Below are 15372 nucleotides of genomic sequence, written 5' to 3' on the forward strand. Positions count from 1 at the left end.
CTATTTTACGTGCTTCACTTGAACTGCTCAATATACAAACAGTTTATGGATGGAGCAATGCAAGTCTTGACGCATTATTGAAGTAAGCATTGTAACTTGCAAATTTGAGTTAGTGGTTTTTGGTTTACAGTATAGGGTTTAGGGTTATGGGCTAATTGATGATATTGGATGCAGGCTATTATCAAACATGCTTCCAAAGGGGAATAGACTACCCACCTCAAGAGACAAAGCGAGGCGCTATGTGACATCTCTTGGAGGATTGGATTATGATCGCATACATGCATGCGTCAATGATTGCATTCTCTTTTGTGGGACGCATAAGGAGGCTCGACAGTGTCCCACTTGTGGTGAAGCAAGGTATAGAACAGATGTGAAGAGTTTTGATGTACCTCGTAAAGTCTTGCGACACTTTCCTATAATTCCTCGCATCAAACACATGTTCAAGTGCAAATCCATAGCAGAGCTCATGTCATGGCATTCCTCGCATCGATCGGATGATGGCATGTGGAGAATTCCTGCAGACACTCCTGCTTGGAAGCATATTGAAGATGAGTGGCCCAGCTTTAAAACAGAGCCCAGAAACTTGAGACTTGGCCTAGGTATGGATGGAGTGAATCCGTTTGGTTTCAAGAGCACCGCATACAGCGTGTGGCCGGTTGTGTTGGTGAATTACAACCTTCCACCATCAATGGCGATCAAGAAGGGACATCTTATGTTATCCCTTCTGATTCCAGGGAAACATAAAGTCAAGCATATGGATGTTTATCTTGAACCGTTGATTGATGAGTTGGAGGAACTATGGAGAGGTGTTGCGGTAGTGGACATTAGTAGGCCTCCCTCCTCTCGACACTTCGACTTAAAAGCAGTGTTGATGTGGACAATGCATGACTTTCCAGGATACAGCGATTGTTCTGGTAAGAATTCTAACTACCTCCCGACTCTAATATTACTAGCTATATCAATTATAACTATTGACTTTATTATTCTAACTTTTTTTTTATTTTAACAGGTTTGAGGACATCGGGTAAACATGCATGTCCTATATGTGGCCCTTCATTGGTACATGAGTATGCTGATGGTTTGTGTAAGACCATATTCGATAATCATCATCGATTTCTCCCATCAGATCACCCTAAATATGCTCCTAGTAAGAGGAACATTCATCCACAGACACTTCATGCAAAAGATTGGAAGCGTATTTGGGAGTCTTCAAATGTTCTTCCTCCAGATGGCATGAACAGGTACATCTCCATTGTTTTCAATCTTGTTTTGTGTAGTCTCTAAAGTTGGAATAAAGATGACAGTCTGCAATCCCTTGTGTAGGTACTCCATTTTTTTCCGGCTACCATATTGGACCCATCTCAAGATCAACCATCTTCTTGATCCCATGCACATCTTCAAGAATGTGGGATCTAGTATTTGGGAACATGTTATTGGTAAAAGAGACAATGTTAGCGTACGGGAGGACTTGCAGGTCGCAGGACGTATGCGTCAAGCTTGGCCACGAGAGGAGGGTGGGCACGTTCGTCTTCCGCCTGCTCCCTGGATTATATCAAAGAAGGAGGAGAAGCAGGTAAAGCAAGCCATCACCACTTTGCGTACTCCCACTGGATGCATGAGATCGTTGAAGGGAGCGTTTACAACCACTAAGAAAAGAGGGGTTGAGCAACTACATGGGTTGAAGTCCCACGATTGGCACAAGATGCTCCAAGTAAGTGTTTTCCAATTATTGTAGGTTGAAATTAAATTTTGTAATGCCCTAACCCAAATATACATGTGCTCTTATGTGCGCAGTTCATACTACCTACTAGCATCGACCATTGTGCAGACAGGAGTTTGAAAAGATGTATTTATAAGATGGGCGAGCTTGTGAGGTATGTAAATCCCATGTAAGATCACCCTTCATTATACCTTGCAAAATGAATGTGCATGAGGTATAACGTACTGTGCATTTATTTTTTAGATATGTTAGTTCCAAAGCAATTGATCCAGCCACATTGGATGATGCGTGTGTTATGGCAGTGGAGGTGGTTTGTATGGTAGAGGAGACTTTTCCGCGAACCATTCTCACAAGTCAAATACATCTCATTGTGCATTTAGTGGATGAAATTGCTTTATGTGGCACTGTGCATGCCCGTTGGATGTTCTTCCTAGAGCGCTTCATGAAGACCTTAAAAGACTTTGTGAGGCAAAGTGCAAGGCCCGAAGGAAGCATGGCTGAGGGTTGGTTGATACAAGAGTCTCTTGTATATATATCAGAATTTCTTGATCAGGTGGATAGCTCTTTGCCGCGACTATGGAGCAATGAAGAGGACTTGAGGATGACGTCTATTGTGCCTCAAGGAAAAGGACAGAGCAAAGTAATTGAGAGAACATTGATTGATGATCTTAATTTCACTTGCATCCTTAATAGTGATGTGATGAGCAGATGGGTTACAAGATACGAGGATGCAAAGACAAAAAGGCAAGCAGACAGAGCTCTCTTTCGGAGGCAACATGGCTCTCGTAAGGCGTACCCTAAGCATCTAGCAACACTTCCGAATGATATTCATGTTGATTGGTTGCATGAGGAAATGGAGAGAGCAGAGAGAGATGAGGGGCTGCATATCACGGCGGAAGAATGGGAGTATGCACGAGGATGCATGTTAAAGGTACATAGAACAAATGTAAATTTGCATTCTTTGTAAGTGATTGGCTTTTCATATTTATTCACATTAATTGCTTACATAGATATTGCTTATATTTTGGTCCAGTGCACTATGTTCAATGCTATATGGTGTGAAGGCAAGCATTTTCGAACACAAAGAATAGATGAAAAGAGGAATACACAAGATTGCGGTGTCATTAGTAGCTTTGAGGGAGCCAATGGAAAAATGGATGATTATTGTGGCACAATCCAAGACATATACAGACTTGACTTTCGCCGCTTCTTTGTGTATGTTTTGGATGTCAAATGGCAAATGAACGTGGTGGAAAAAGGGCCTAATGCAACGATAAAACGCCATGCAAGTGGCTATGTAACTATTGACTCTACAAAGTTTTGGCAAAACAAAGAAAGATAGGCTCGTATTGCCACAACAATGTGAGCAGGTATGCATTTTTTTACAAATGTGTTTCATGTACATATATATCTAAGCTCGCGCACCCCTTGACTTTTGATATGCTAATTAATTAATGAATTATGTGTATTTGAGCAGGTTATCTATCTGCCAATGGTGCATGACAGTAAATGGTGGTATGTCATCCCTATTGCACCACGTTCCAAAGTAATGTATAATACATTCACTGATATGGAGCATATGGAGGATGTGGCAAGCCGCAAAGAAGATGATGTCGAACATGCCAATGTAGATGATCATGATAATGAGGATGAGCGTGCCATTTCTCATGATCATGAGGATGACCCTTCCATTGAGGATGATGGTGATGATGATGAGAATGATCAAGGCATCGGTACCATTATCAATGGGCAAAATAGCGATAGTAGAATAAATTTAATCGTAGCCTTACAAATTGATCAAATGGATATTGATGTTGATCGTTTGGCAAGGATGGATCTTATTGAAGATGAGATCGAACCCTAACCAATCCATCACTGTATTGTTCCAAATTCATGACATTTCTATTGTATACTTTGTCTTTCAATAACCATATGAAGATATATTTTTCAATATATTACGTTGTTGTAAGTGCATGTAGTGGGATTTTGTAATGGTTTGTAAACACTGCAATGCACAATGACATTTTTAAAACTTAATGGTTTTCTGTTTTGAAAAGAAATGGATTTCTGTAGTTAGGCTCTGTGTCGCGTGTAACAGAGCGTGTATTATGACAGACTTAACGCACAAATACACGCGCCCTCACATGCAATTATACACGCGCCTGACTTGGCGCATATACACGCGCTGTTACATGCATGTATACACGCGCCCGATATTGCTGTAAGTATAAACGACCATACACGCGCCCGTAACTTTTCGCGTGTAATGGACGCGTGTATGGCGGCATTGTGTTGTAGTGGAGTTGAAGGAGATAGGTAAGATGGAGACGCTTTGGCCGCAGTCGAGTACTGATGATCGCGTGCAGCTACCTCATGCTCCTTGGGTTTTGTCCACTAAAGAAGAGTGCATTGTGAAGCAAGTAGTCAAGTCTATCCGCACTCTGATGGGTATGATGCGTTCTCTCAGGTCTGCATTTTCTAAAGACGACCAATTATCAGGGCTAAAATCCCATGACTGGCATAAGATATGTTAGGTTCATACTACAAATGAATTGTAATTGGCGTGTGCATTTTTCTATTTGGAGTGTAGCCATTATTCATAATGCTTTCTCATTTGTGGCAGTTTTTACTACCGATTGCGATCGTAGGATGTCTTACTCCAAAAATACGCGGGGCCATTTACAGGTTGTCGACTTTGGTGCAATGGATCTCACAGAAGGAGATTAAGACATCCTCTATTGAATCCCCAAGGTGGGGAGCAGTGGAGACAATCTGTCTCTTTGAGAAATACCTACCCACCAGCATGCTCACGATACAAATCCACCTTCTTCTGTATCTTGTAGATGAAGTGGAGATTGTTGGACCTGTCCATACGCAATGGATATTCTTCTTGGAGCGCTTCATAAAAACACTGAAAGGCTTTGTGTGACAACGAGCTCGGCTAGAAGGTAGCATGGCTGAAGGTTGGTTGGTGTCTGAGGTGCTAGTGCATATTTCACAATGGCTACCAATGGTGGATCTAGACAACGAAAATGCTATGGTCGCTGACGGACGATGATAGACTGATTGGAGATGTGGTGGTTGGAAATGGGGTAGAAAAAAGAATGGATGCCTCAATGGAGGAGAATGTGAATCGCTTTTGTATGTTGCACCATGTCTCTATGGAGACGTGACTCGCGAAGTACCAGATCGCTAGGCAAGATCGAGAGGAAGCGCAAGCTAAATTATGACGTAGTACACGTCATCAACCAATTCGATATCTTGAGGGCATGGAGGAGATGCCGCGGTTTATGTCAACGTAATGATTGCATGGAGCTTTGACCGTAGCGTCTCACGAAGGGACAAAGGTCTCAATGGAGAAGTGGGAATTCTCGAGGGGATGTAGTCCAAAGGTGATAAGGTATTTAGGATTTATCATATCTAAATTTTATATGCGACATCTAATTTGAGTGTTTCAATGTACAATACAAAATATATAATGCAGCATGATCACGCCGATGGCATTTTCACGTGGAGCATATTGACAAAATGCGCTCCACGATGGACTGTGGTATCATGGCAAGGTTTGAGCAAGAGAGCTGGCGATGAGCAATGGATCCAAACACAGTTGTGGATGAGATGGAGTATTTTGGGAACTTGCAAAGTATTGTTACGGTGGATTACCATACCTTCTCCATGATACTATTCGATGTGCAGTGGTTCAAAGTAGTACTTGGAGGAGCTAGAGCAATAGTTCGACGAGGTCCATCTGGATTTCTCGAAATAGATTCTGAAAAAAAAATGGACGGATTTACGTGACACATTTGTGTTGTCGGTCCATTGTGAACAGGTGCATGGACTCATTTGTTTGTTAATTGTATTACGAAATGGTTTATGTCACAATGGTTTAAACTCTCTTGTACGTGTTTGTGAATATGTAATCTTCTATCCAAACCCCCGACAACCTCAATGGCGGTATGTTATACCTTCAACTCCCCGAAGTGCGAGAGTATATGATCAAAGTGATGTTCTGAACATAGATGAAGACAATATGCAAATAGAGGGGTCGATATTGCAAGGGGTGGAGGCCACCGAAAGCTTGGAGCTAGCATTGGCTAATAATGATGGAAATACAGGAGTCCAAGAACTCTTTGAGAACGAGGTGGACTCATTCTTTTGTGGTGGCATGTCTATCGACCTTCCAGTGTATGTGGAGTTCTGTCAAGAGATTGACATGGGACCATAGGATACTTTATACTTGGAGCATCCACTTACTCAATTTGTTGACCAATCGCTTATAAGAGTACATAAGATATGCATTTTAAGTGAGATCTTTTTTTTAGAATTTATATTACTGTTCTTTGTATGATTTAAATTGATTATTCTAACATCATTTTTTGTCTCTGCAGGTGACATTTTCAGAATGAGCGATGAGGAGTTATAGGATATCTTCATACGCATGTCTCCAAACCAGATTATGAGATTCAGAGATATGGCAGACCAGGAGCTGTCTCGGTCTTCGTCAGGGCACTCTGCTAGATCTACTTCAGCGTGATCTGATACTTCAGCTTCGAGCAGATGAGCTCGACGCTTCAGACTTGGGCCAGAGGGAGGGAGTGCTTTAGGGTCAGGGGGATGCTGTAGAGATACAAATGCAGTGAGCCCGCGATCGACACGGGATACAAGTGCGACTCCTCGCTCTCGTGGCGGTTTTAGGGAGCGTGGCTCAAGCTTAGGTAGATGCTGTGGAGGCATGGACGCGGTGTCTCCGTCTTGTCATTCAGCTGGAGTTGCATTACCTCCAGGATTTGTCACACCTGTGGGGACGTCTATTCCAGTTACTTCGGCTTTTGCTCAGCCATCAGTAGGTGGCAGGCACCCCTATGGGTGCCACTTCGAGAGATATTATCCCAGTCGGTACACCGGATGCATAGGGGTCTCCTGGATAGCCAAGGAGCGTGGATGCAAATGGGAGAGGACCCATCTTAGGCAAACCACAGGGGGATATGCATATCTAGTTGATGATAGGTCAGGAGCCATCATCATGAATGATGAGGGGAGGAGGGTGATGGCTTGCATGAGAGAGTTGTGCCAACAAGTTTTTCGGCACAACATCTTAGATCATTGGAAGAATATTCCGGAGGGGAGCAAGGACTACATAGATTTTCTACGGGCTGGATGATGGATTGCATGTATGCATATATGTCACATAGACGATCCGACACACGCAAGGCAATCAAGAGTGGGGCTGCAAAGCCCGAGTGGTTAGATGTGGATGACTGGCGTGGAATGAGGGAGGAGGCTACAGATTCTCCCGAATGTTGGAGTCAGCAGTGCGAGGCAGCGAGGGCAGGACTCGAGGCCGGAGTGGTCCATCATCTTGGGAGTGGCAGCCACATGACATATTTGGAGGACTTTATAAGTTTTTCTTTTGTTTTGCTTGTTTATTTTTTTGCAATATCCTTTGTACTGACAATCATGTTTCTAACAGTTAGCATTTTGTTTTCTTTGCAGCACTCCATTACAATTCGCGATTCGACGGGCCTTGAGACTTGATATCCAGAGAGGCACGGTCTCACTTCAATGATCAACCGATTGTATAGATGCGGTGGCCCTGTAAGTCACTCATCTTTCTTGTCTGTAGTTACCATGTTTAATTAGAATGCATTATTGTATGGTCGACTGATGTGTTGTTTCTTTTTTTGCAGAGTACGTTCGATGCTCCTTTGCGGCGGGACGAGGGCGAGGATGTGTAGCTCACCCTTGGATCCCTGGAGCTCACACACCTTTATTTTTTGGTCCCCTGATCTATGTAGACATTTTCTATGTATTAGTGATATCTTGTCATGATTGTACCAATCGCTTATTATGCGATCATGTATTTATTTCATGTATTAGTATTATGATTTCAGTATACTTTGTTTTTGTTTACAAGCGCATTATACATAATGCAGAAACTATTTTGTATGGCTCTAATAACGCACACAGTGCCTGGCCTGCCACTTTTTTTTTCCCATGTTACCGTCGTTATTAGCGTCGCAAATTTTACTACTCGTGTTGTTATTCGCATCGTTATTTTCGTCGTAAACTGTTGTGTGATGCTAATACCGACGCTGATAGTGATGCTGATACCGACTGTTTTATGGTGTCGCCAATAACGACGCTTTTTGCGACGACGGGGGAAAATTTTGTTATTTGTATTTTCATCGCTTTAAATGTCGATATAAGGCCTATATCTTGTAGTGTATATCTAGGAGTTGTAACTCTTTAGCTTTCAATAATGTGTATACATACACACCACCAGAAGTGGAGCCTATGGCTTAATTTGACTCAACAGGGGAAAACTTACCAAGTCTAGACATAGTAAGAATTGATAGATTGAGAGCTCTTTCTTGATTGTGTGGGTGGTGGTGCATGGCTGTTCTTAGTTGGTGGAGTGATTTGTTAGGTTAATTCTGTTAATGCGAATGAGACTGTAGCCTGCTAACTAGTTACACGAAGGATCATCTTCGTGGCCAACTTCTTAGAGAGACTATGGTCATCTATGCCGTGGAAGTTTAAAATTACAAAGTTACATTCATAGAAGGGGTTTTATTATACTTTGAGAATAAACACATAGGTTTCTTTAAAAAGAAGGATCATTTCATTATCTCTTGTAGCATATTTCTAAATTTATTTAAAAACTTCCACTTGCACGAGGTTTTCCTTCGTAAGTAATGCCTTTGCTTTGGTGAGAGTAGCCTAATGACTGTGCAAGATTTTCACTTTTTGTGGCTAGCAAAGATGTTTAAAAGAAAGAAGGAAGATGCATAACATAGTCATTGGGTCTTAAGAATTATTTATCTTGGAAAGAAAAACAAACAATATTTTTAAGGCCATTACACTTTTGGTAGCAAGTTGGGTGTCTCAATGCCATGGAGTGTTGTTACATGTTCCATAGAATAGTATGATACTAATAGCATGTAAGAATTTACTTTTATTGCTACTAAATCAAACTAATAAATCTAATTAGTAATTACATCTTATTAATGGATTCACATCACTATAATGCATCTTTGTTAACACGCACTAGAAGAAAGAAAAGTGTGTATGCCACTTGTTATACATAAAAATAATTATTGGACTTTGCTAAAGTTCAAAAGAAAATTTCCAACATATAAGGTGGGCTTCTACAACCAATCCTCTAAGACAATATTTTGATGTCATTGAAAATGTTCTTCAATATAGCTCAATTGAGTGTTTGTGATAAGCAAGTCTTTTTCTTGTATGTTTAAAACACTACTCAAGTTGATTGCAATCAACCTTAAATCTAAACAACAATCAATGATGCAAAGTTGCAATTTATCCTAATAGGTCACTATTAACTTAACATTTTGGCTTCGAATGATGCTTTAATAAATCAACATTACTGAAAAGGACATAATAGAATTGAGCAAAGAAATAATGTTGAATAACTAATTTGACATCAAGAGGAAGGGTATGAGTTTTCTTAATGGGCATATAGTCAAGCGCGCATTAGACAAGGTAGGTTGGAAGTAGACACACTTATTTCTTTATTTTGGTTGGTAGTATAGAACGGAAGGGAAGAAGAAGATATGGACTCTAGATTTCTTAATTCATAGGATGAAGTAAGGTGACATGATCACATTTTCAGTACATCCGGGTGTTGGGTTGCCCCTTTCTCTTAAATGCGCATGTAATATTGAAATTTCTATGCCGGTATCCAGTCTAATCGATGAAATGCTCAAATGACGACAATATGCATTTGATAAGCCTTGCCTTGGTTCCAAGGTCAAGCCTAGAGAGAGAGAGAGAGAGGCCTAGCAATCATGGGTCATTTATCTTTTTGACTATGGTTTGAGGGGCGCATAATGAGGCGAGGGATATTTGTTTGTTATTATTATTTTATGGTACGAAGGAGTGGCAATATCAAAACCAATAATGCTAGGAAGTCATGTGGGCCACAGAATGTAGAGATATGAGGGATAACGTAAGGAAAAGGGCCAAGGCCCAAGGATGCTTCTTCAATATATATTGATCCTACAATAAGCTCGTTGAATTAATTTGGTTGTCACGGGCCCTTTCGAATGGAGAGTTTCGTTTGCTTATACAAATGGAATTTGAAGCATGGAGCAGAGTCGGCCTGGCCTATAAGGAGGGATCAGAATTTCACGTCTTAAGCCGTGCATTTTGGATGAAGACTGGTTCATTTGTTGACTAACCTTGTTTACGTCGTTAAAGCACAGGGAACCCGGATTGAACTGCATCGCCACACGCAAGCCCCCTCGTTTTTAATCGAATTCATTATCAATTCAGATTGCGATGGGCAGCTTCTCATCATATAACTCGCTCGCATTTCCACCTTCAATTTGATCCATCAGTTTTTGACCCCGCTGAAAGACAATTCAAAAGCAGGCCCACACGCCACCCGTATAACATTAATGTTTTGCCTAATTATGTTCTCACGCCTAGATATACTGATCAGAAGCGCTCTCTCTCTCTCTCTCTCTCTCTCTCTCTCTCTCTGTATGTCGACTCAGATTTTCTTCATGGAACGCCCTGATTCCAATTCAAGTGCGCCTGAGGCGGCACTGGCACTAGATACCTGCACAACTGATTCTGAAGTAACACCTCCTCATGATCCTGATCTCGACAATACCATTCATGATCAATATCGTCATGAGCACGTCTTCACCAAAGATTATCTGTCCATCGGGCCTATCAATTCTCGTGCCTGCATCAGTAATATATCAAGTGACCAAATTGATGGTCACCATGCCGGCTGCGTTGATCCGAATCATATTATGAATCAAGACAAGATCGATGATGGTACTATTGAAGTCACTCAGCAGCTTATATATTCGCCGTGCAGTACCGAGGAGATCACTCACCTATCGCCACAAAATAACCAAACTAACCAGTACTTGGAATACCCCGCCGATACCAAAATAAGCCCAGATACCGATTTGAAGCTCAGCTACAATGAGATCATTGAACAATGGGCGAATTACAGCACGCGCGATCAGGAGGTACATAGCAATTAATTAATACTTTGGCTTAAATCAGTCGTATTATGTTTTATGCATTAAACACCTACTTATCAACAGAAACGCTTTGGCTTAAATCAGTACTCTTATTAGATTTCATGATTAAACACCTAATTATCAATAGAATAGAACTGTATAAAGTTACATCTTGGACTTTAGCCACGATATTCACTGCTATCAAACCGGATTTATAATTCTCTTTGCGAATTGATTTTGTAGAAGCAAGAAGATGCAAACACGACTTCTTCACCTTCTTCCCAGCTACACGAACCAATCATGGCCGCTACAAGTGTCCATGTTCACACACAGGTCAACTACCGGCCGGTTTAATTATGTTTTAAGCAAGGTGTTACAAATAAGTAAGACAATTGAACATTGACATTGATCTTGACATAGTGATTAGATTCAAAGCACACAGATGAGTACCATCTTTCGATAACGCTCTGATGTCGGAATCTCGTATGTTGATCGGAATTTAACGTAACAGCAGCTCAAGGATTTACAAAGGGAAATGGAGCAAATGAAGGAGGAGAACAAGCGCCTAAGACACGAGCTGTCTAAGATAATGGCCGAATATCAAAAGCTGCAATTGCAATTGGGATCCTTTGGTTCCCCAGCTACCGTCAGTACCTTCTCATGTTCATGATCTGGCTTGAATATAATTAGGGCTACAGTAAATTAGGGTTGAAATCTGACCTTCTTGTTTAGGGTTTTACTGTTCAAGTTTCCAATTGTCGTGACTATAGAGATGTTTTACTGTCCATGTTTGATCCAATTATCACAGGTGATCATAGGCTTTAGTGATCATTGTCTGTCTTATTATATGTTTTGTTTGCAGAGTACTCGAGAAGCGGCAAGTCTAGGACTCGGCTACGGCCCACTAGATCAGCAAGGAGCTAAGGAACATTCTCCTGCAGCAGATCAGTCAAAAGAATATGCGTTGATAAGTACATTAACTGCTCATGCGGCACGGGACAGCATTAAATCGAGCACAATGGCAGACATTAAGAGATCGCTTGATGACAATACTATCTTAGGTCAGGCGAAGGCGTTAAATGTCACATCATCGTCAAAGGTTTTAGACATTCAGTGTAATATTAATGGCAACGTCAGTAAGCATGATATAATAGATAGCTCCGGCCAGCACAAGAGGAAAATGGAAGATTTTCTGGAAGAGGTAGGAGCTAGTAATAGCGCCCACATCAAACCAGCTCCTGCCAGCAACAAGAAGCTTCATGTCGTCGATGAGGAAGATGATGATATGAACATTGAAGTACAGAATCCTTATAATCTGATTAAGCAGCTAATTCATCCGCCGGCTGAAAATCCTCAATCAGGAGCTGATCCGCCTCTAATGGCTACATCAATTAATCACTCGATCGGCAATTCTTCATTAAACAAGCACAACAACACACTAGCTACGAATAATTCTGATCCGTTGGCCCGCAAGACAAGAGTATCTGTTCGAGCAAGATGTGATGCACCCATGGTAATCTCTCTCTCTCTCTCTCTCTCTCCCTCTCTCTGGTATGATACAGTCAATAAGTTCATTGCTTTTTCCTTAGATAGGTCAAGAGGATTGAAGTTGATTCTCGAACCTATGCATTTCTATAAAGCTGCAGTAAGACTTCCAATCAGAACTTGCTTGCTTATTCTTCTTTCAGATGAATGATGGATGCCAATGGAGAAAATATGGTCAGAAGATTGCCAAGGGAAACCCTTGCCCAAGGGCATACTATAGGTGCACCATGGCACCTGCATGCCCAGTTCGCAAACAGGTATGTTGTTCAAGTTTAGACGAGTACAACATTCTTTCATTCTACAGATCCACGTAGGAAGCATCTGGTCAGCACTTTGATGTGATCAGGGATAATAATACAGATGATAGGCGTCCTTAGGAACTTGGAAAATGTTAAATGATGACACTATGAGGTGACTAGCTCAGCCTCATTTAGTAAAATGTGTGTAGGATAAAAGCCTTCATGGGATCCTGGAGAATGTCAAATGATAGTATTGTGCTCCTCTGGTTTCAGTTTCGATTATCTTAAATCAAGATTATAAGTGCCTGGATCTAATGTGAATGCAGGTACAAAGATGTGCTGATGACAAGTCGATACTAATCACCACGTATGAGGGGACACATAATCACCCCTTGCCTTTAATGGCAGCAGCCATGGCCTCTAATACATCAGCAGCTGCAACCTCCTTTATGAGCAACTCCATGTACAACAGCACAAGCAGCATGACTATGTCTGGAGTCGGCCCCTCATTGAGTGCATCAAGCTGGGCAAGTCACATATTCAATCCTTACAGTAGTAATTCTACGTACAGAACTAGCAGTGTTGTAGACAACAAACATAGCCACACTATCTACAGCAGCAACAATTGTAACAACACTAGTAGCAGCACCACCATTTTCAACAACATTCATAACACCAACAACACTATCAATGGTAATCTCCTGATGAACAACCTGATGTCAGACACGCCAAAAAGTCCCTCTTCTAATTCTTCTTCACCCAGTCATGTAGTCACATCCCTTGATCTCATAAAGCAGGCGCCCCAAACACACTTGAGCTTGCAAACAGCCGCAGCTAACGCCACCTCTAAGCTGAATCCTCATCACGAATATAGTGTCAATACCTCACCTAGTTCAGGCCTTTATCACTCAGGTAATACTTTCACAGCTAGATCTTCATCTTCTTGCTCCAGCTCGGCTTCTTCCTCTTCTTCATCATCCTCATCCCTGTTGCTTAGCAAAACCTATAGTACAGACAATATTCTTGCAACCACTTATCTTAGCCTCACATCTGACTTTCATCGGCGCCATCATAAACTGGGCCAAGCTGTACAGAACCATAATAGTTTGCACAATGCAGAGAAGATGATGCAATCACCCAGCTTTTATAAGCAGGCAACTGTGAATGCAGCTGGCCCAATACAAGACTATATGGCACTAGATTCAACTGTACAAATCACATCTGCTTTGGCAACAGCTGTGAAGAGTATGAAAAGTAGGAGCAGTGCAGCTACTACAACAACCAATGGTGACAGTAAAATTACAACAATGGGAACAGCGGAAGATCAAACGACAACTCGGTATGGCTTAAATTATATTGGGTCTAATAATTCTGTTTTAATATCCAGCAACCTAAAATTGAACATGAGTTCACCAGCCAGTACTCAGTCATATAACCAGCTGCATTCATCAATATGCAGCATCAATGCACCAGATCACCATCATCATCATCACTCAGCTCCGGTCACCAAATGGCCAACCATCAATAAAATTGATAACACCTCCACGACCTTGGATATCACCACATCAACCAGCAAGTGAGTACAAGTACTCCTTGGCGGCTCTGGACCTACTTTCAAGTAGACATCATTATAATCCTGCCATCAGTTATAATATTTGTAGATATAGCTCCATCACTCAAAGTAATTTGGGCAGCGCACCAGTTATACTTTGGTGCCAGTTGGCCAGCTTGCTGCACAAATATAACTCCCCCAACTAATGATTCATTATAGTCAATCACAGTGATTGTCTTTACACTCAAACTCTTGACAATATGCATCTCGGCAGTGCCATATACATTGTTTCTAATCTCCACCTTGTTCATAACATCTAGCCCCTCTGGCACATGCCCAAATTGTGGCTAGCCGTGTAAAGCAATATACTCTCATCAACAGTTAATATTTTCTCACAGTTTAAGATTCTCAAACTGCCCTGCATAATGTTGTTCCCGAAATTCTCATGCCATATAACAAGTTAGATAGGTCGCCCTCAATTGGTAGAGTGACAGTACAACTCGGTACACTCTTAAACGTTTTCACATTTTCCTCCCCCCTGAGCATGTGCAATCGAACGACGTTTGATCAAAGTGTACTTGATCGAATCCAAAGCTCCATATTGTTACGGGATCCGGGATCTTGTAATCCCTCGCCGACAATATGAACCTTCTTAGCTCACACATTTCCCATCGATTTGTTGTGGTGAAGAGCGAGTATTAGCCTAGGGGAGCCACTTAAAAAACGGGTGACACTTTTTGCCCCAAAGGAGAGCCATTAATATTACACCCATGCTCTAAAACTAGTGCACTTTTAGAAAATAACAAAAGGGAACCTGACCACACTTCTATTGGAGGAGACATGTCCACAACTAGAAGTATTTCTCAAATCCCTTTTCTACAGATCTGTCCCACTCCTTGTCTCGCCTCTCGAGGTGCACTCATCCTCCATTAAAGATTCACCTATACATGAATGAAACAACACCTTGTCAATTCCCAGCCATCTCCTGCCCAAATAACAATTACAACTGAAATACAAGTATTTCTTTTTAAACATCACATTTCAACCTATAATCCCCTTTCCTAGCAATCAAAGAAGTCGTCTTCGATTGATCTTTGAGTGAATAGGGCAGTTTCAAAATTGAGTTGATAGTACCACTACTTAACCCAACAAAAGCCACCTCTTCATCTTGCCATCTCTATGCTCTTATAAGCTTCTCCTGTGACTGTCCCTAACCATATTCTATTATTAGCTTCTCTTATAGTTGTCCTTAACCATCTTGTGTGTTGTTATTAGCTTACCCTGTTGTTGTCCCTAACCATCTTGTGTGCTATT

At 41.4% G+C, this 15372-nt stretch overlaps 1 protein-coding gene across 3 annotated transcripts; it reads left to right on the forward strand.

Annotated features, from left to right (window-relative positions):
* Positions 1 to 10209: 10209 nt before the first annotated feature.
* On the forward strand, positions 10210 to 14448 carry LOC148015830 (uncharacterized). Of its 3 annotated transcripts, XM_087664147.1 has the most exons (7): positions 10210 to 10728; positions 10966 to 11055; positions 11234 to 11368; positions 11585 to 12235; positions 12411 to 12524; positions 12833 to 13845; positions 13966 to 14448. In XM_087664147.1, the coding sequence occupies exons 1-7, from the start codon at positions 10228 to 10230 to the stop codon at positions 14084 to 14086; spliced, it is 2625 nt and encodes an 874-aa protein (XP_087520273.1). In that variant the 5' UTR covers positions 10210 to 10227; the 3' UTR covers positions 14087 to 14448. The 3 variants fall into 3 exon arrangements, with proteins under 3 accessions (XP_087520273.1, XP_087520271.1, XP_087520272.1); XM_087664145.1 differs by having other exon boundaries at positions 12833 to 14448; XM_087664146.1 differs by having other exon boundaries at positions 11237 to 11368; positions 12833 to 14448.
* The last annotated feature ends 924 nt before the right edge of the window (positions 14449 to 15372 follow it).

The sequence above is a fragment of the Lygodium microphyllum genome, chromosome 23 (genome assembly GCF_053477565.2).
Source record: "Lygodium microphyllum isolate KBCC chromosome 23, Lygodium_microphyllum_v1.1.10, whole genome shotgun sequence".
In the NCBI taxonomy this organism is placed as follows: domain Eukaryota; kingdom Viridiplantae; phylum Streptophyta; class Polypodiopsida; order Schizaeales; family Lygodiaceae; genus Lygodium; species Lygodium microphyllum.

Excerpts from the sequence above, each read along its gene's own strand:
- LOC148015830 (XM_087664145.1), top strand. The coding sequence starts at position 10,228 with ATGTCGACTCAGATTTTCTTCATGGAACGCCCTGATTCCAATTCAAGT. Across the intron at positions 10,729-10,965 it reads ACAGCACGCGCGATCAGGAG|AAGCAAGAAGATGCAAACAC; the intron begins GTACATAGCAAT and ends TTGATTTTGTAG. Across the intron at positions 12,525-12,832 it reads CATGCCCAGTTCGCAAACAG|GTACAAAGATGTGCTGATGA; the intron begins GTATGTTGTTCA and ends ATGTGAATGCAG.